General features: G+C 34.3%; 1 protein-coding gene and 1 long non-coding RNA gene across 5 annotated transcripts in view; one reads left to right on the top strand and one right to left on the bottom strand.

The window, feature by feature from the left end:
* The window catches only part of LOC110303552 (triadin), a 172,788-nt gene that overhangs the window by 37,869 nt on the left and 112,531 nt on the right, over positions 1-22,388 (bottom strand). Inside the window, exons 6-10 of one of the 4 annotated variants that reach the window (XM_085842742.1) lie at positions 16,870-16,932; positions 14,056-14,115; positions 5,321-5,488; positions 600-659; positions 109-134 (exon numbers count right to left, since the gene is read on the bottom strand). In XM_085842742.1, the coding sequence (XP_085698868.1) occupies positions 124-134; positions 600-659; positions 5,321-5,488; positions 14,056-14,115; positions 16,870-16,932 (362 nt within the window). In that variant the 3' untranslated portion in view covers positions 109-123. Of the gene's footprint in view, positions 1-108; positions 135-460; positions 1,903-5,320; positions 5,489-14,055; positions 14,116-16,869; positions 16,933-22,388 lie in introns of those variants that run through there. The other 3 variants (XM_021174666.3, XM_085842741.1, XM_085842740.1) reach the window with 3 other exon arrangements.
* LOC115032171 (uncharacterized) overlaps positions 1-22,388 on the top strand; it is an 88,593-nt gene that overhangs the window by 57,755 nt on the left and 8,450 nt on the right. The window lies entirely within an intron of this gene.

Here is a 22,388-nt window from a genome sequence, read left to right as displayed (position 1 = left end):
TTATTTAAGCTATCCTTATCATACTTTGTAGAAAAATTAAAGATATGAAGGAGTAGAGGTGTATTGGTGTGATTAAAAACCTTTCTTCATTGCAGAGGTATGAGCCAAAGTTATGTAACTGCTTCAGTGTTTTTCTGGAATCACAAAAGACCATAAATAAGAAAATCTAAATATTTTAGAAAGATAAGACTCAGTATTTGAGATGTGTTGTATGTTATTGTGATTTTATCCTCTATCTGAAAAACAAGAATATTTTTCTTTATTATAAATCTTTTCTTCTAAATTTACCAGGAATCATATAAAGTGACTCATTGCTTCACTCCAAGATATTATTACAAATATTTGCATTTTTATGTATGAAGATATTAGCATCTTTAGGCTTTCAGTTGACTTCATTTTCAACAGGCCATGCAGCAAACACAGGTAAAATTAAAGGGCCCAGCACCAGTTATCATTTCTGTATTTTATTGTCTTTATTCTAGGTATGCACATGCATTATGCAAGTTTTTAAATGAAAATACAGCTTAGTACAGACAAAGCTGACAGTTTTAGAAACAGAGGCTATTAAGACAGACAACAATAAGAATTGTTTGGAATACCTGGTTTTAAATCCCCATGGACAAACATGTCAATCATATACCGACAGAATGCATACTGATCTGACAGAATAGAGAGAAAGAAGAAGCAATGAAAGTATGTCATCACCATCTGTCTTTTCTACATGAAGACACAATGTAACAGAACAAACAAAATGGCACACATCTATTTTGACTACTACTTATCTCTGTGAAGGAATAAATTGTGATTTTGTGAGCATGCAAATGAAAATACATAACATGCAAAATGTCCCACTCATTACCTATAAAACCTCTTAAATATGGAAACAGTATTATTCATGGTTATATTAGAGTAGGAAATATTTGATAATTCAAAATCCTTTCCTTGCTTTAAAGCAATTGTTCTTATGTATCCTTGTGAAATGTTTGAGAAGGAACCATGAAAACTCTCTCCAACTAGAAATGTTTCCAGCTGCTGAACCCAGGACTTCTGTTGGCTATCCAAGTAAGACTACTGATAGTTCTGGAATAAGGCACAGAGGGCAAGTGCATTGTAATCTGTTAGGATCCTGTTCATAGAAATTCTCCTTATCAGAAATGTGATCTGGAGAACTGCTCAACAGTACCAAATGATATAAATAATTAACTAACTAATACACTAATCATTCTTGCTCTTGGCTAGTCTGTATTTTAGAAAAATAAGCCAACAAAGTAAAGAAATGTTTGATGCAGGCACAGTACAAAATGGTTTCAGGAGTTGGATTTTTTCCCACTTTTTAATTACTTACAACCCATAGAAATACATACTATTGCAAACTCTGAATTCTCTCATAGTCAATCTAATTCTAATATCCACTGTAAAAGATTTCATAAACTTTATCACAACATCTTTAAAACTTACATTATTATGATCCTTTTACATAATGATTTACATATCAAAACTTTTTATTAGGTATTTTTATTAACTCACCAAATGCATACAAAGCTTTAGCACAAAGAAATTTTATTGCATTTATATAGTATGACACATTTTATTTTTATCAAACAGAAAATAACTGTATTTATTTTATAGAAATAAATACCCAAGAATATTTATTTATGAAGCTCTGCTGGGTCTTTGTTGTCTTTAAAATAATAAATGTACTTAATATAATAAATCTAAAAAATAGAATCCTTTTCATTAATACCTAAACAAAGGTGAGTCAAAACTTATAATGTTTCTAAAGTTTATATATATTCTGGTTGCTGAAATGAGGTAGTCCATTTTTAGAACAGCCTACAAATCTACTTGTTTGTTGAAGCACTTCCAAGGATGGTTTCTGCCTTATCGCAGGCTCTGGAATTTCTATGGTGTTAGACAAAAGTAACATTAAAATAGGTACTATTTTTTTCCTTCCTAGACACGAGATTCTTCTATAAACCAGGTGAAGAATATTTTTTTAAAATGCACAATATGGATTTGGAGTAGTATGATATGCCCATCTTTCCCCCTGTTTTGGACCTCAGCTAACATATCGTTATTCCTTCCTATAGTTCAAGAATATTTCACAAAAAGATTAGAAATATGCCAGAATGCATGTATAGGATCCATTACTCACAAAATTGTAACGCCATGGGTGTATTGATAGTATGTGTGTTTAACAATCCCCCACATGTATAGTTAGAGTGATGGCTAAGAATTAGATACTACACAGTGTGATGAATAGGGACAGGAACCTCAGATAAACAATATGGCTTCCTCCACACAGTTTAAAATTAGCTTGGCATCCTTTTTCTCCCTCCAATAGGGCCCCCTACTGGTAGACCAGTGTTCCAGGTTCACAGCCTGACTAGGCTTTGTGCAAAAGTTGTGAGCCTATCTGTCTTTGGTCAAATTGACCAATCCTAAATTAGGTGATAAAAACCTCTGAAGGACTCTAAAAACCCCTCAGTGCTAGAGTGATGAAACTTTGGCTTCCAGAGTTCCCTTCACCCTCTGTAGAACATCTCTCTTGAGAGTGCTCTGCAGGGTGCTTGCCTCCTCACCTTAAACAAAAACATCACCTGACCATTCTAAGACTTCCCCTACCCCACCCCGCTTCCACCTTGCAATCCAGATTTTTCTTAAAATTTTATTCTTCAACTGGCATAGAAAATACATTTGATCAAGACACCTACACAGTAGCAATACCACACAGCGTATTACTCTCTACAAAGCCCCCTTTTTCTTTTTTTTTTCTCCCCACAAAAGTCACTACTTGTATTTTAAATTCCCGGAATAGCCTTTTTTTTTCTCTCTTTCTATTACTATATGTCACCTCTGTCTGAAGTTTATAAGGAGGAGACTACTTATGATATAAAAGGTTTGTACACCTCCCTACACACAGATGAAATATTGCTTTCTAAGCCCAAGCATAAAATGGAGGTTGCATCCTGGTTACATTCAAGTCATGCTGAATGATTCTCTGAGCTAACTAAAGATGCCCTTCAGATTTCCTCATTAATTGATGTTTTCATTAGTTTCATGTTATAATTTTCTTTCGTAAAGGGTGATCTGAATTTCATAGTATTTTAGAATCCAACTATCCATATAGTGAATTTTCCTGATTTGTATCACAGTGAAATGGTCATTTAAGGTATTTCTCATTATTATATCCTTTTATAGCATACACATTGATATGTAAAATTATTTTAAAAGATAATACTTTATATTTTCAATGTTCAAGATCCTGTAATCATCTTGAAAATGATATGTTCAAATTTCCAAAGGTGTTAACCTGTAGAAGCATCTATAAAATTAGATTGAAATGAATGAAATTTACATAAAGTTTATCGACCACACACACAAAAAAGAAAAAACAAAAAGAAAAAAAGAGTACTCCCTTATTTTCTTGTTTCTATACATGCACCTTTTGTTTCATAAATTAAAGTTTACATGCATTATGTATATATCAAAACTTATAAGCATTGTGATGTTGGAAAATAAGATAAAAATACAAAGAATGTGTAATTAATATTATGTAGTTTGTAAGAGAAAATTTTTTCCAGTTTTACTATTAAAATAATCTTCTTAGTAAAAAGTTTAAAAGTCACAATAAAGTTGTATAGACACCAATTTGTCCATTTTGGGTTTTTTGTTTGTTTGCTTGTTTTGTTTTGTTTTGTTTTGTTTTGTTTTTGTCCATTTTAGTTTTGAAAAAAATTATTCAACTGCTTTTAGAGTCAAGGAAATTATTATTTTGTAACATTCATAAGAAAAGGTACAACTTTCTCAGAAACAGATCGCACAGAGCAGACCCTGTGTTCTATATGTGAGAATCTGGATTTGTAGTAACCATTGATTTGTGGATAGAAAACCCAAAAAAGTACCCTAGTGGTGAGACAAATAGGCCCTTTGTGACCATTTTAAATTCACACAGCACCTTTCTATAAAAAATTTCCTCTCTGTAAATGGTATATATCTGAGAAGTGAGTTAATACACCATAGTTGGTGAAAAGAACATCTGTCCTATGCAAACCATCCTAAAGTTAATTTTTTTTTGTTTCAACTTCTTTTTTTTCCATTTTTTTTTAATTAGGTATTTAGCTCATTTCAATTTCCAATGTTATACCAAACGTCCCCCATACCCCCCCACTCCCCTACCCACCCTCTCCCCCTTTTTGGCCCTGGCGTTCCCCTGTACTAGGGCATATAAAGTTTGCAAGTCCAATGGGCCTCTCTTTCAAGTGATGGCCTATTAGGCCATCTTTTGATACATATGCAGCTAGAGACAAGAGCTCCGGGGTACTGGTTAGTTCATATTGTTGTTCCACCTATAGGGTTGCAGTTCCCTTTAGTTCCTTGGGTGCTTTCTCTAGCTCCTCCATTGGGGGCCCTGTGATCCATTCAATAGCTGACTGTGAGCATCCACTTCTGTGTTTGCTAGGCCCTGGCATAGTCTCACAAGAGACAGCTATATCTGTGTCCTTTCAGCAAAATCTTGCTAGTGTATGCAATGGTGCCAGCATTTGGAAGCTGATCATGGGATGGATCTCTGGATATGGCAATCACTAGATGGTCCATCCTTTCGTCACACTTCCAAATTTTGTCACTGTAACTCCTTCCATGGGTGTTTTGTTCCCTATTCTAAGAAGGGGCAAAGTGTCCACACTTTGGTCTTCGTTTTCTTGAGTTTAATGTGTTTAGCAAATTGTATCTTATATCTTGGGTATCCTAATTTCTGGGCTAATATCCACTTATCAGTGAGTACATATTGTGAGAGTTCCTTTGCCCAACACTTCTTTATCATATAAGAGGTTTCCTACCACAATGAAATGAATTGATAGTTTAATGTGCATATTCTGAATGGTATCATTGCAGCAATATCGAGGAAGTAATATTTTTATTTTATTTTTTCCTGTATGATTTGTCCTGGAGCAACTCCTGAAGAGATGCTCTTGTTGTCTATTTTTAAAACTACCTTTTCCAGAGTCTAACCCATACAATTGTTTAACTGTTCTGCCAAATCCTCAAGATTTCAGCGTTCAGACCCAAAATTTAAATAACTCCAAGAGATCACTCAACACTCTTTAGAACACTTGAAAATGCATCTAGCTACTTGAATACATTTTATTATATTAGTATGTTAATACCCAATGATAGTATTTCCTTTCAGGCTTATTGGCTTGGATCTCTTTTTACCTCATCTGAGGTTTAATTTTAGTCTTTTCAGTTGACTGGATCTGCTTCTTGCCCATTATTCTCTTTGGACCTCCTGCTGCCTCCTCCTCCTGGGAATGTTTACCTTTCTGCTCATGCACAGCTGGCATCTCTTTGTCATCCTTCCTTCTGGCCTTTGGTGGAGTTTCTTTGGCTTTTGCCACTGCTGGTTTCACTTTCTCCTGTTTTCCAACTTTCATTTCCTTCTTAGCCTTTTCTTCAGTCTTTTCCTTAGGCTTAATTTTCTTGTCCTCTACAAGAAGTTAAGACAGTTATTTTTCTTTACTCACATAATTCTTCAACTCTTATTCAAGTCCCATTTTAAAAGGCAAACAAGATAATCAATAGAAAATAAGTGTCCTATAAATACTATTGACAATACTAGGGTACTATAAGTTATAAATATGTTGTATTTGATATACAAGTCATGGGCAGGTGAAGAGCCTGATGTGGATTTCTGTTGTGGTTATAGTTTGTTTGGATTTTGGCTTTGATAGTCAAGAGCTTAAGCTGTCCACAATGATTCATTTGTTTGTGACTGGGAATTTTTAATAAGAAAAATGTCTTCACTAAAGAGCCTAGTTAAAGAATGTGATCATTTTGTTCTATAATAGAAAAATCTTAAGTATTACTCAAAAATGGTACAATATAATATTTTAAAGAAGATAATTGCAAACAATCCAAATGAAACATTACCTGCCTGGTACTGTATAACAAGATGAGACTGATGATACTTACCAGAGACCAACTGACAGACAGACATCCCTATCATGATATTTATTAGAAACTGACAGACAGACATCCCTAATGACTGGGCCTGCAAAGATTGATAATACAGAAACAGATATACTCTCTTACATATCAAAGCCAGAAATCATATTCCCAAATGTTTGTAAAACTTTAAAAATGTACTAGCAAACAGTACTAGCAAGCAAAATATAGAATGTGCATATCTATTCAAAACACATTAACTTAATATGTATTTTTGAAGAGTGAACTGGCTCACAAATAAATCATTCTGTGAATTGTTCTTTCATATTTTTTAAATCACTTAGTACGATTCAATTAGTTCTAATGGGCATGGCATATTTGACATCTTCTGTATGTGGGATTACATATTTAACATATATTTGACACACAATGAAGAGATTTGTCTGGACACTTCCAATACATTGTAGATATTATTGACACACATGTTAAAGAGTTTGATGAAAATACTGGCCCCTGTTTACTTTGCTTTGATGTAAAGCTTGTATCTGCCAACACTTTTATTAAGATGTGACCTTTATTATCTATTGTATATTTTGTATTGCACAAGATTGTTTTCTTATTAGTTTCCCCTACAAGGCTGGGAACAACTTGAGTTCAGGAACTCAATTTTTAGTTTTCTATTACCATTGTGTTCAGTACAATGTTTATTTTCAGAGAATATAGAACTAGTGAATCTGAATTAAAGACAAAAGAGTAAATGGTTCGCTACATGTGTGTCATTTATATGATGTAGCAATATGTACTCTGCACATGTAAATAAAATGTTTACAATAAATATGCCTATATTTTGAAATTTTACTAGCTTTTTTATGTTGTTTGCTTGCTTATGTCTGTGTTAAATTGTTATTGTAGCTATCTTAAATGCCATCTAAGTTTGCAATTCAAAATTGATTTTACCTCTATTTTGATTTTACCTCTATCTTGTTACTGTACAATTAAAGATTAGTGAAAATCTGATCTATTTTAGTACCATTGAATTCTATAACTAACAAAGTCAGTTCTCTTAGTGATAGGACAACACATTTCACAGAAGCATTACAATAACGTTTTATATAAAACTGAAGGCTTCCCTTCTTCTACTGTCAACTCCTTAAAACAAGTAAATTTGCCTTTAACTAGAAAACAGCAGGGTTGTTCAAGAACCAGGCAGAACGTGGGTTCACATCTCTTGACTTCTTATCCCATTTTCTTTTCTTTCCTCTCTGTTATTTTGTGAACTACAAAGATGGGCACCATGTGTAGAGGGTTTAATATAAGCACCAGGAACAGGATGAGAATGAATCTGTATGTTTCTTGCAAAAAGAATTTCTAGGATGGTCTGGAAAACTACTGCCCTTGAACACACTGTATTTTAAACAGAACAGAAAACACACTGTGTCATATGAAAGTGCCAGCAGAAGTCACAGTGTTCTAAAGGACTTCATTTTAGTTTCTAACTCAAACGTTACCTGCTTAGCCTGTGCCTTTCTAATCTTATTTTATATTCCTAGAAACCCACATTTCATATAAAAATACTGTCAGGAGCCATTATGGGACAAGCTAATAACTAGCAGGTGATCAACTTGAAGTGGCCTGCTTCGGATTATTATATAATCTGCGACAGGTAACCCTCATTAAACAAGACTGTGACTCATTTTAGAAAAGGTTCCTGCTATTAATATGCTTTTCCTGTTGTTATTAAGCATATATAACAATCACTAAGTAGTAGCACACCCCTTTGGAACAGATGTCTGCAGATCCATGAAGATGTACTATCTTGTAGTGATGGTATTTAGACAAATAGATGACTTAAGTTTTAATAATGATCCTATAAGAATTCCTAAAATTATATCTGTCATTATTAAGCTCTTTTATAATCAGACTGCTATTAGGTCCTTTTCTGATAATCATCTGCAATGAGAACTATGCCAGTCTCTCAAGTGTCACCATTTATTTGCTCTTAGATGGTAACCAGACTTTCTCCTACTCAGAGCACATTTCAAGAGGTTGTAAAACAATTAACCAAAGGTCATAAAAAAGGAATTAATGATTTATTATAGGTGATAGGACAGAAGATAACATACCAACTGGGTTTATCTATAGAAAACTTCACTAATAACTTAGTTATGGTTTTAAACCTTCAGTGAACCTGTGGAGCTGAGAGGTAATGGATGTTTAGCTAGATAATTACTCCTAATGGATATGCATGTAAACATTCACTGTTATAAACTTCTATTTCAATTTATGATTTGATTTTTGTCTGGACTTGTGATGAGCTTTGTAACATGTGGTCATGTATTCTGAACGATATAGAAGTACTGAGGACAAAGATATGAAGGGAGATCAATAGAGGAGACTTTTTTGCCTTTCCCCACTTAGACTAGATTCTTTTCCCTCTCCCCACTTAGAGAATGTTCCCCTTCCCCCACTTAGGATCTTTCCACTTTTCTCCTTAGATAGCTTTCATAGGAAACTTTTTACAACTTGGAAATAAATTCTATAATCACTTCTCTAAGTGTCTTCTCTTCTTGAGACTTTACACTAGCAGGCTGAGAGTTAGAGCCCAGCAGTTCCTGCTGAGATAGAACAAAGGCTATTTACTTAATCTTTTGTGGCTTGAGGAAGAGATGCTAAGTGCTAGAAATTAAGGCAGGTCAGCTAGAATAGGCTTAGATAAGAAAACTTTTTTATTATACAGCAACCTTAAATATCTTGACAAAGTCCTACCTTCCACCTAAGCTCTTTCCCTGCTGCTGCCTCAAGAATAGACAAGAAAGAAAAACACCCCAGGCCAGGGCTGGCCCCTGGACAAAAATCATATATTCACCTGCCATTCCTAATATAACCTATATAGATAGATTAAATAAAAACACATGTGAGAGATTTATATAAGTGTAAAATATATATAATTTGTTTACATATATCTGTCAGTATTAACATATATAAATAGGAAGCATTGGTAGTGGGCAGACTTAAGATGACTTCCAACAGCTCCTACCTTCTACTCTCTTTCATTTTTTCTTAATTTTTTAAATTATTTAAATGGTGTAATACATCAAACATATTAATAATATTGAGAATTTTGAAAATCAAATAATACATAAAAATTTGTTCAGCTTTTATATTCATATCCTTTCATACCCTAAAATATCATTAATGAATATTTAATACTATCCATAACTGAGAACCTTATATCTAATGTTGAATACTAAGTTGTTTGAAAACTTACAAAATGTTCTTTGGGAATTAAGCATAATAAAAGAGCATAAAATATTGAAAATGAATCATTAAGAAATATATTCAAAAGCCCTTATATGATACCATCTGACACAGTGAAAGAGTATTTAAAATGCATTATATACCTGTGCACATTGTCTAACAATCAGTTTACATAAAAAAAGATTATCAGTGTTTCTAGGAGAGGAATTATTTTATCAATAAGTATATTTTAAAAATTTCAAAATACCAAAACGCGTTGAAGTTAAACATTAAAAAAAAACAACTAACTTCAAGCACAGTGAAAAAATTATCAGTAATATTTCTATGATGTTTGTAGAACATAATTTTAATATTTTCAACTGTTAATATTCAGCAGACAGAATACTTATTTTAAGATGTATTTCTTTGTTGTATTGCTTTTTATTTCTGATTTTATTAATTTGGATGCTGTCTCTGTACCCTCTGTTTAGTCTGGCTAAGGGTTTATTTATCTTGCTGATTTTCTCAAAGAACCAGCTACTGGTTTTGTTGTTTTTTTTTGTTTTTGTGTATAGTTCTTTTTGTTTCTTTTTGGATGATTTCAGTCCTGAGTTTGATTATTTCCTGCCTCTACTCCTCTTGGGTGTATTTGCTTATTTTTGTTCTAGAGCTTTCAAGTGTGCTGTCAAGATGCTAATGTATGCTTTCTCCAATTTCTTTTTGGAGGCACTTAGAGCTATTAGTTTTTCTCTTACCACTGCTTTCATTGTATCCCATAAGTTTTGGTATGATGTGTCCTCATTTTCATTAAATTCTAAAAAGCCTTTAATTTCTTTCATTATTTCTTCCTTGTCCAAGTTATCATTGAGTAGAGTGTTGTTCAGCTTCCACATCTATGTGTGCTTTCCATTGTTTTTGTTCATATTTAAGACAAACCTTACTCCGTGGTGATCTGATAGGGTGCATGGGATTATTTCAATCTTCTTGTATCTGCTAAGGTCTGTTTTGTGATCAAGTATATGGTCAGTTTTGGAGAAGGTACCATGAGGTGCTGAGAAGAAGGTATATGCTTTAGGATGAAATGTTCTTTAAATATCTGTTAGATTTATTTGGTTGATAGCTTCTGTTAGATTCACTGTGCTAGCCCAGGCAAAACTCTTAATTACCATACACGGAGAAAACAAGATATTCTATGACAAAACCAAATTTACACAATATCTTTCCATAAATCCAGCCCTACAAAGGATAATAGATGGAAAACACCAACACAAGGAAGGAAACGACACCTGAGAAAAAGCAAGAAAGTAATCTCTCAACAACCCCCCAAAAATGACACACAAACATAACTCCACCTCTAACAACAAAACTAGCAGGAAGTAACAATCACTTTTCCTTACTATCTCTTAACATCAATGCACTCAATTCCTCCATAAAAAGACACAGACTAACAGACTGGATATGTAAACAGGACCCAGCATTTTGCTGCATGCAGGAAACATACCTCAGTGACAAAAACAGACACTACTTCAGAATAAAGGGTTGGAAAACAATTTTCCAAGCAAATGTTCCCAGGAAGCAAGCTGGAGTAGCCATTCTAATATCAAATAAACTCAACTTTCAATCAAAACTTATCAAAAAATATAAGAAGGACACTTCATACTGGTCAAAGGAAAAATCTACCAAGAAGAACTCTCAATTCTGAATCTATGATCCAAATCCAAGGGCACCTACATTCATAAAAGAAACTTCCCCAAAGCTCAAAGCACACATCATACCCTACACAATAATAGTGGGAGACATCAACACTCCACTGTACTAATGGACATAACCTACCTTCTTCTCTTAGAGAATTTTGACTAGTCTTGTAAAATGCTAACCAACAGACTATGGCAGAAGTAATTGGACTAAAATTTCATAGTAGTCAACTTTTACAATTTCACAATATAACAATTTTCATCCTGATTTTTTTCTGTTGCAAGGTCTAGGGAAGTCAATTATCATGTCAGTGTGAATTTGTGACAAACAACAGTGGGTTAAAGAGAACCTCAATAAACTAGATGAACCAAACCTGAACTGTGCACAGTGTCAGATAGTGTTATTCTAAGTAGCTTAGATAATTTATTGTTCTAGCAATATGAACTGACATACCTGCTTCTAATTTTTTACAAAGATGATACTTTGCATTTGGATTCTGAATGTTCTACTTTCAAATTTTATTTAATGAGTGCATCTCACATAATTTTAGGAATTTGAAAGGATGGAGAGATAGTTTAGTTGGTAAATTGCTTGCTATAAAGTGTAAGGACTTGAAATCAATCCCAGAGTTCACAAAAAAAGGTAAGTATTTTGACATGAGCCTGTAATCTCAGTGATAAATATGGGACCAGATATGTCTGTTTCCTATTGCTAGAACGATAGCTATCACAAAGTTTTCCTTTAGAACCTATTCTAAAAATTCAATTATTCTTATATAATATAAATATTTATTTGATAGTGATATATTCTTTCCCAAGAAAGGTAGCTTTTAATGATACTGGAATGAGATTGTTCCAGTATAACTTTCATATTGATATTATATTCATATCAAACATATTTTTAAAATAAGGAGAAAACATTTACATTGAGGAGACAGAATTGTACTACTAGTTAAAATGTATATTTTACTTATACTTTATATTTTACTTTTGGATTTTTTTTATTTACATTTCAAATGTTTTCTTCTGTCCAGGTCTCCCCTTAAGAAATGCCCTAATCCCATCCTGCCCTCCCCCTGACGCTATGAGGGTGATCCCCTAACAACCCACTCACTCCAGTCTTCCCACATTGGCATTCCCCTACACTGGGGCATCAAATGCCCTCAGGCCCAAGGGCATCTCCTCCCACTGATGTCCAATAAGGCCATCCTCTGCCACATATGTAGCTGAAGCCATGGATCCTTCCATGTGTATTCCTTGGTTGGTGGTCCAGTCCCTGAGATTTCCTGGGGGTCTGGCCTTTTGACACTGTTGCTCCCTCCATGAGGCACTGAAGAAGTTAGACTTAGAGAACCAAATAACCCTATTAAAGATGGAGAACAGAGCTAAACAGAATTTTCATCTAAGGAAACTCGAACTGCCGAGAAGCACCTAAAGAAGTGTTCAACATCCTTGAACATCCTTGGTCAGCAGGGAAATGCAAATCAAAACAAACCTGAGATTCCACCTCAAATCAGTCAGAATGGCTAAGATCGAAAACATAGGTAATAGCAGATGCTAGCAAGGATGTGGAGAAAGAGGAACACTCCACCATTGCTGGTCATATTGCATGCTGGTACGACCACTCTGGAAATCAGTTTGTCAGTTCCTCAGAAAATTGGACATAGTACTACTTGAGGACCCATCTATACCGCTCCTGGGCATATACCCAGAAGATGCTTCAACATGTCATAAGGACATATGCATCACTATGTTCATAGCAGCCTTCTTTATAATAGCTAGAAGCTGGAAAGAACCCGGATGTCCCTCAACAGAGGAATGGATACAGAAAGTGTAGGACATTTATACAATGGAGTACTACTCAGCCATTAAAAACAACAACTTCATGAAATTCACAGGCAAATGAATGGAACTAGAAAATATCATCTTGAATGAGGTCACTCAGTCACAAAAGAACACTCATGGTATATACTCACAGATAAGTGGATATTAGCCCAAATTTTTGGAATACCCAAGATTGAATTCATAGACCATATGAAGCCCAAGAAGAAGGAAGACCAAAACGTGGATACTTCAGTCCTTCTTAGAAAGGTGAACAAAATACTCACAGGAGGAAATATGGAGGCAGTGTGGAACAGAGACTGAATGAAAGGCCACCCAGAGGATGGCCCACCTGGGGATCCATCCCATATACAGCCATCAAATACAAATGCTATTGTGGATGCTAGGAAGTGCTTGCTAATGGAAGCCTGATATAGCTATCTCTTGAGAGGCTCTGCCAGAGCCGACAAATACAGAGGCATATGCTTGCAAGCAACCATTGGACTGAGTGCAGGGTCCCCGTAGAGGAGTTGGAGAAAATGTGTATTTTAAAATACTTAAAACAGTAGGTAGACCTGCTTAGGGTAGACAAATATAGGTCAATCAACCTTCCAAAATAAGGAAGGGATGACTTTATGGACTTGAAATATAAAAATGCTTTTTGTGTACAAATTCTTATTTCCTTGCAGGGCTCACAAGACCAAAATGAGTCATCAATCTACTTTGCCCTTTATTGGATTTCCTTTGAAGAACTAGCTTCCACCTTTATTCAACATAAAGTCAGGATTCGCTTTATTTTCATACTTCCCCTGTGGCCCTCATAATATTCATGGTAACCATGGAGGATGAAATGACACCCGGCAAAACTTGCTTTACTTCCTGTGAAATGTCTATGCTTCAAAATAATTTGGATCTGTATACTGAATGTAGACAGTTGCATCAGGGTCATTTTTCTATTGTTAGATCAAACTTGCCTACCTCTCCCAGTGTCAAGGGGATGAGATAATGAGATAAAAGTCAGACAAACCAAAATTATGCCACTCACATCTGAAGACACTTTATCTTCCTTACATGTTTTGATATTTTTTAAAACTGTATTTTGGTTTTATCAGCCTTTAGATATCTAATTTTAAATCATTACATTTAAATGAAATGGAAAATGATTACAAATGTTCAAATTTCTCCCCATATATATACTCTCACCATCAGAAGTCAAGAATGTAGATATTCAATTTTAAACCATTGTATTTAAATGAAATGGAAAATTATTATAAAACTTCAAATCCACCCCCCCAAAAAATGTATACTCTCACCATCATCAAAAGTCAAGAATGAAGATAATAAAGGGGAAGGGTACCTTTTGCCATCATCTTTGTCTCTGGTCTTTCTTTTTTCTCAAGTTTCTCTTTGTGAGTTGCTTAAACAGAAAAGTAACATTAGGAAATTATAAATTACACGTAGTTTTAATAGATTAAAACACCAATTTCCTTCTGACTATAGTTCTATAGAGAAACTGAGGATTTATGACACTATTGAATCCATCCATATATTGAATATATCTTAATATAGTAATCAGTGGTTAATAGTGTATAGAATCCAAAATAAGCTTTGTCACTATAATTCAGAATGTAGCGAGGGGATGATGGCACACACCTTTAGTCCTAGCACTTGAGAGGCAGAGTCAGGTGGATCTTTGTGAGTCCCAGGCCAGCTTGGTCTATAGAACTACTTTCAGGAAAGTGAGAATCCCTGTCTTGAATATCCAATTAGTTAATTAAGTTATTAATTAATTAAAAATTTTAGAAAACAGGCAGGTGTGGTAGTAAATGGTTTCAATTTCAGTACTCAGAAGGCAAAGGCAGGAAGATCTCTGTGAGATTTGGTCTATTCTGGACTACATAGTGAATTTTAGGACAGACAGGGCTAGATAGATCTTCACCAAAACCATAAATAGGTGGTATGTTGAAAGCTAGTTCTGTCATCTATCTTTTGTAGCTTCTACTGCAAATATATGAAGTTTTCCGAAAAAAAAAAAAACTGAGGAATTTTTTTAAAACAAATATAATGCACATATACATTGTGAAAATAACTTTTTTAGCAATAGTAACAGAAGATATCTATATTATGGCTGAAGAATGATTAACCAAAGTGTTCCTCAGCAGGAACACCATTGACATTCGGGAAAGAAAAACTTTCTGATATGATCTGAGCATCATAAAGATGCTGAACCTTTCTAGTGCCTGCTCACTGGTTGAACATCAACATCATTCTTACAAACAAAACATTATCAATGATTTGCTAAGGTGTTATACACTTCTCTGGAATCAACAATTCTGTATAAGATAATTAAAATGACTATTAAAATAATAAATATTTGTACATGATACCTGCGAAATATCTTCCCAATATTTATTTAACAATGTAATGAATCAGAGGCAGGTGGATTTCTGAGTTCGAGGCCAGCCTGGTCTACAGAGTGAGTTCCAGGACAGCCAAGGCTACACAGAGAAACTCTGTCTCGAAAAACCTAAAAAAAAACCAAAAAAAACAAACAAACAAACAAACAAACAAAAATCCAATGTAATGAATCAACATTAGTTTATTTAACATGTCTTTGTTCTGTAAATAGAAAGAAAATGTTAGGTCTCAGTGTTAAGGTTAAGATAACACCAGTGTTCCAATAGCATGTGCAATATAGTTCTATATTTCAAATAAACAGTTCATTTATGGGAGGTGCCAATATTTCAAAAATGTGTATTAAACATAAACATCTTTAACTGGCATGTGTAAACAGAGGAAGACTTACAGAAAGCATTCTATCTCCGATTTTTATTTTGAGTAAATTCTCTACATGAATATTTTATGGGCAGTTTTTTTAATTATTAAAAGAAAACATTTAGTAATATTGAAGCTTGAAACTTAATAAGAACCAAAAAAATAATTTGATTTTGTCAAGATATAGAATCTTATGTTCATAATTCACTATCTCACCATCATATGAGAAGTACACAAATATGCCTGAGAAAGACCAAGAAGATAAGACCTGAAATTTTCAAGGAAATTACTACTAGATAAATATTAATAAAAGTGAAGTACTTAATCTAATGTTTAAGTATGAATATGCAATAAATCATACTGAACCATGTTTCTACTGCTCTGGTTCATAAATATCACATTCATTCTACATATTCTACCTAAGCTGCAGTGTTTCTGAAACCAGAAAACTCAGCCAGCTTTGATATTGTGGATGCAAATGTGATCCAAACAACCGCAAAACATCAACACAATCTTACTTCACATAAAAGTGAGGCAGAGTGGGATGTATCAAAAATAATGTAAACCAAGGAATATTTTTTATAACTTAAGGAAACTATTAGTATAGACTTATTTTCTAATAAATGTCCTAATGTAGTTCCTGAAGTAGAAATACCACACGCATATGCGCGCGCGCACACACACACACACACACACACACACACACACACAGAGCAATAAATGGGAAAGGAATATGAACTGTCACACAGAAAAAAATCTGCAGCACTAAAATCACATTAAGGTAAATTCTACAAATAACTATAAATTGACACTCATGATGTGAGATCTCTTCCTCTCTCAAATGCTATAAAACCTTGTAAAAACAGGTATGGGAAGCTCTCTAGGACGTATTTTTAATTTAGGAAAGTCAGAATATAAGACATGCTAGATTTTGAGAAAAAATGGAGGGAATGATAATATCAATTACTAATATGATAGGAAATAACTTCATGATTTAAACAGTGAAGTTGTGTTAACTATCCTTTCTCAATAAATTAGCAATAGCAAACAAATAAGATAATACAATAGGCATCTATAGTTAAAATGACAAAGATGGCCTATTACCTATAAAAATGATCGTTTTTTTAATTCTTCTCTCAAGTAATATACTCTAAGGGAGGCTCAAAACTACCAGAGAAAAGGCTGACATATATCTTAAAAGTAGCATGGGGACAAGAGCCTAACATACTTTATTCTCCTTAGCTCAGAGATTTCTTTTTTATGGTTATTTTCCATGAATATGACCAAAGTACAACTTAAGAAGCCAACATTTTCAATATCTAAATATAATGAAAAGGAAATGCCAAAGGGAAAAATTATTTAATGTTAAAGTAGTGCAAAGAATAACTACACATACCTATCTTCTCAGGTTTTTCTCCTTTTAATTTTTCTTTTCCTTTCTCCTTTTCTCTCTGTGAAGCTGGAAAGAAGCAGACAACACTTTTAATTTAAATCAATGGAATAAGTCATAGGATAATTTCATGAGCGTTTAGTTTATAAAGGACTTGCAGAAATCACCCATTGGCTATCATGAAGGTTTGTTTATATACTTAGATTAAACTTGAAAATAATTACTTTTACTTCACATCTGAGTATAAGCAGACTAAAATATATCTGACTGAAAAAATAAAAATGTCCCTAAATTTTTCAGCATTTAAATCAATAAATTCGAAGACCTCTCTCTCTCTGTCTCTCTCTCTCTCTCTCTCTCTCTCTCTCTCTCTCTCTCTCTCTCTCTCGTGCACACACACACAGTGCACACACACACAGTGCACACACACACAGTGCACACACACACAGTGCACACACACACAGTGCACACACACACACACACACAAACAGTATGTTTAAAAACTCCAGTTTTGATTTTGAATGAATGTTAGAAATATCAACACAAGAAATGTATGTAGTGTCCTGAACTAAAAGCAAAGAGCAATGACTAAAAGCCACATACGTTAAATCTTTACAGAAATAAATCATGTTAAATGGTTTTAAACAAATGAGACTGTAATGCTCTTTCATTTTTCTAAAGGAAACAAAATTTAGTGAGCTATGATCCAGTAAATTTATTCCAAGAGGACTCAAATTTAAGAGAAATTTTTGCCTTATTATTTATCCATAGTGTATATTAGTCACCAACCTAGAAATATAGAAACTAACCTACTGGCTTTCTCTCTCTTCTGCTTAACTATAATTCGTCATTAAGCTCTTTCAAAGTAAGCATTTTGATATTCTCCTACACATGTTCTCCTTTCCCCTACCTAACCCATATTTATACCAGAATATACAGAGAACACCTGTCAAGTGCTGAAGATTCCCTTTGGCAAGACAAATACCTTCCCTTTCAATGGAATGTCAACATACTAATAGATGACAAATGCTAAACAAATAATTGCAGAGGTAGTTAATTGCATTTAGTGCAACTCCTGCAGAGAAAATGAGCAAGATGGCCTGTCGGTATGGATAATGGGACCTGTTCTCATCTAAATGTTTGGAGAAGATACCCTTGTAAAGGTGGCATTAAGGGATGTGGACAAAAATTGAAGAAATTAACCTTGTCAGAGACTGTGAGGACATGAAGAAACCCATTTCCAAATGTTTGAGCAGGGTACCTGCTATAGATGTGACATCACTGATCCTTTCAATGCAATAATATCTGGTTTGAGAGTGTGAGACTTTTTGTTTATCCATTTATTTATCATTTGCCATTGTTGCTGTTGACTCAGCATTGCTCTCAACAAAGCATGTATAGATAAGTAATCTAAGTGTCTTACACATTTTTTAGTAAAGCATCTGTCACAAATAGGAACTATCACAAGTTTAGAAACATTTAATTGTCATGGTAATCTGATGAGAAATTTTACTTTAAATGCTACATTCTGTTGTAACAAGAGTTTTTGACTCCAGAGAACAATATCGTCTCTTGTGTGCCACTCTCCTCTCTGCTTCTTTGTGTCTTTCATTTTATAGTCCCTAAACCACATGTTTTCATCTTTTATCTACTGCTCCATGAAAGTTTCCTCATTTTTGGGTCAAGTGATTCTCTGTAAAATTGTATCCTATTTATTTAGTTTGGACAGCAATTACACCATATATTAATTCTTTATTAATAGGAAATAATGTTGCCATTGTTTGTATTTGACTTCTAAGTAGATAAAGTCTTTTAAAGGATGTACCACATTATACATTTGAAGACTCTGTTCAAGTCAATATCTCTCGTACTGTTAATAATATTTTAGAATATATGAACTTCCTATATTTTGTAAGATGCTTTTGCTCTCAATTTCTGATCACTTTCAATTTCTGGACAGTTTTGTGGTTTATAAAAATTTCATAAATATAATCTAGAAGCAGAAATGGGAGGCCTAGCTCAGAACATCTAGATACTACATTATTTTCCCCCTTTATATTTAATGGACATTTTAGGTGCTTCGAGAAACAAAATTTAATAATAATAATAATAATAATAATAATAATAATAAAAACCTCACTAAAGAAGGGAAGGGAATCAGCACTTACAGAGACCACAAAGAGCTCATTTTTCTTTCTTTGCATCATTGTTAATTAAACCAACATCGAAAAAGAAGTTCTTGGCAAAAACAAAGTGTCTTTTAAGTTTCTCTAGGGGGAACCAAGTTTCTGAGAGATAAGCTGTGTATTCAGAGTCCTGACTATAAAGACCCCTAAGGGAACACCTAATCTGTGGTTCTGCCTCAGCACCTCAGACAGCTGGCTGTCACCAGCAGATTCTCAGATTGACATGTGCACAGGCATAAATGGGAGAATTAATACAAAAGCCAAGAGCAAAGGGCCTAAATTAGCATATTAGCTCCTCATTCCTGATATCCCAAGGGGGAAAAATGGTTCCTCAATCAAAAATGTTGATTTACAGACACAGTGGTACACACTGGGATTTCATTATCCCCCTTCAGAATTAACTCCACAATACAGTTTAGTGTAACAGCTGGACCTGGGGGCCCTAGGGAGCTGTGCAAAATGGCAGAAAGCCACCAAAAATATTTGGACAGAAACATCAAACTTTGCCAAGTGAGTTCTCAAATGCCAAGTACTGAAATGACTTTAGACCCAGAAATGCAAGTCTAAGGACTTTTGAAATAAAAATACTTTGCTCCCTGACGTAGGTGTAAAGGGAACCCAGGGTAAAAATAAGCGTTTGCACCTGTTAGAGCTTAGGTTGTTTGCCATTCTTATTTACATGAAACAAAAGTCCCCTTGATAGGCTCATAATTAAGAGCAAATGGAATTCACCAGTTGGAGTGGATCTGTGGCTTGGCATCTGAGTTGGCATGGCTGTCCCATCTCTGCTCTGGTAAAGACTGACCTTTCTTTGACCAGAACATTCAGCATAGCTCAATTCTGAAGTGTATGGCTCCTTCACATGGCTCCTCTCCAGCTCTCCTGCATGCTTCTGCTTTTGATCTTAGCAGCCATCAGCAAGACATATATTTTCTGGGGGTTTCAAAGATCTCATGATTTCTAGATCTTAGTAGCGACAACATTCTCTGAGGGCCTTTTCTCACAGTTCATAACCAAATCTTTGGTGCACAACTGTTTAAGTGCAGCTGTTTATAGGATACTAAATTTTCCAAGTGACAGGTGTCCATTAACTAAGTAAAACAACTGAAGATTATATTTGACTTCATAACTACTTTATAACACTACTGTGAACAATACACATTATGCCCTTTAAGGTATATACTTTGAGGTACGTGGTTTTACTTTATAGAGTTTTCTGACATTTATTTTAATAAATTTTCTATGTTTCAAGATATTTTAGTGTTTTAATTGTGGGAGGTTTTAGTAAATAATTCTGAAAAATTGAATATTCCTACTGACTTACAGTACTTTACATATTGTTTCAATGCCTTAAGTGATCCGTTCATCCCAAATGATCCTCCCTAAAAACGTGCATGCTAGTAACAGAAGATGGCTAAGATAGCTGAACATTTTACATCTAGAAATATGTATGTAAACATTATAAAATCTTAGACTTTATGTAAAAAGCTGTTCTACAAGATGATTTTGACCTATGTAAGCTTTCATTACAAACTGTCACCCTTGTATGGAAAGAGAATTCTTCAAACAAATGTGTTAAATCGTGCTGCTCAGAACCTTTCTTCTACTGTGTGGAACTCATTGCACACATTCATATTTGAGTTAATAACATTTAGTAATCCAGGGTGAGTTACATTATAATTGTGTTTCATCTAAGCCAACTTAATGATCCACTGTATTATTTACTATGCTCACTCAATGCAAGGTCACAGGTATGTATATTTTCCAGGTTAAAATCACAGAATAAATTCTTACTTTCCTATGGGGAAATATTACCAAGGCTAATTTAGTTTGATGGCAAATGTTAACTAACATGTCAGAGCTTATGCTTAAAATGATAATAGATTTATATTACCAGGTTTATTCTTTAACTCCATGAAACTCGGCTATTCTCCCCACCCCCACTCCCGAAAGGCATCAAAGTAACAAAGGAGCAAAATAGAAGAGTTAATATCTTATAAAGTTAAGTCATCTAGCATCATAAACTAAAATTATCTTATTTTAAAATTATCATTAACTAAATCTTCATAAACTAAAATTATCTTATTTTCTATGCCTAATAGTCAGAATTGAAATTATTTATGTTCCTCTTTAATATGAACCCCTTAACATATTTGAGTAGACTGGAATTTAGAACTCTTTGTTCTCTGGCATTTCATATTGTTTACTTTTCTGTATTTCTTTGATTACTAAGTATTCCAATCATAAACTCATCATGTATTATTAAAGTTTTTATATGAGTCAGAAGAAGTTTTGGTTTTTTTTGTTTGTTTGTTTGTTTATATTTTATTTGATGGAATTACCATCAAATTTATTACCACTATTAACAATTACAAATTATTAAAAATAATTATAAGTAGTTGTTATCATTACTATGATAGAACAAAGTTAGAAATCAATAGCAAGAAAAAAAACCCCAGAAATTCAAAGAGATTAAATAACACCCAATTGAATGATGAATGGATCACTGAGGAAACCAAGACATTTAAAGATTCCTGGAACATAAAGTAAAAAGTTTTAAAATGTATCAAATCTTTTTTTTTAATTTTTAATTTTTTTATTACGTATTTTCCTCAATTACATTTCCAATGCTATCCCAAAAGTCCCCCATACCCTCCCCCCCTCTTCCCTACCCACCCATTCCCATTTTTTTGGCCCTGGCGTTCCCCTGTACTGGGGCATATAAAGTTTGTGTGTCCAATGGGCCTCTCTTTCCAGTGATGGCCGACTAGGCCATCTTTTGATACATATAAAGCTAGAGTCAAGAGCTCTGGGGTACTGGTTAGTGCATAATGTTGTTTCACCTATAGGGTTGCAGATCCCTTAAGCTCCTTGGGTACTTTCTCTAGCTCCTCCATTGGGAGCCCTGTGATCCATCCACTAGCTGACTGTGAGCATTCACTTCTGTGTTTGCTAGGCCCTGGCATAGTCTCACAAGAGACAGCTATATCTGGGTCCTTTTAGCAAAATCTTGCTAGTGTATGCACTGGTGTCGGCGTTTGGAAGCTGATTATGGGGTGGATTCCTGGATATGGCAGTCTCTAGATGGTCCATCCTTTCGTCACAGCTCCAAACTTTGTCTCTGTAACTCCTTCCATGGGTGTCTGGCGGTTCCTTAGAAAATTGGACATAATACTACTGGAGGATCCTGCAATACCTCTCCTGGGCATATATCCAGAAGATGTCCCAACCGGTAAGAAGGACACATGCTCCACTATGTTCATAGCAGCCTTATTTATAATAGCCAGAAGCTGGAAAGAACCCAGATGCCCCTCAACAGAAGAATGGATACAGAAAATG

This window comes from Mus caroli, unplaced genomic scaffold (assembly GCF_978045245.1).
Source record: "Mus caroli unplaced genomic scaffold, Mus_caroli_1 scaffold_9, whole genome shotgun sequence".
Taxonomy (NCBI): domain Eukaryota; kingdom Metazoa; phylum Chordata; class Mammalia; order Rodentia; family Muridae; genus Mus; species Mus caroli.
Note: the sequence above shows the minus strand (reverse complement) of the source record. Positions and strands in the feature narration are given on the sequence as shown.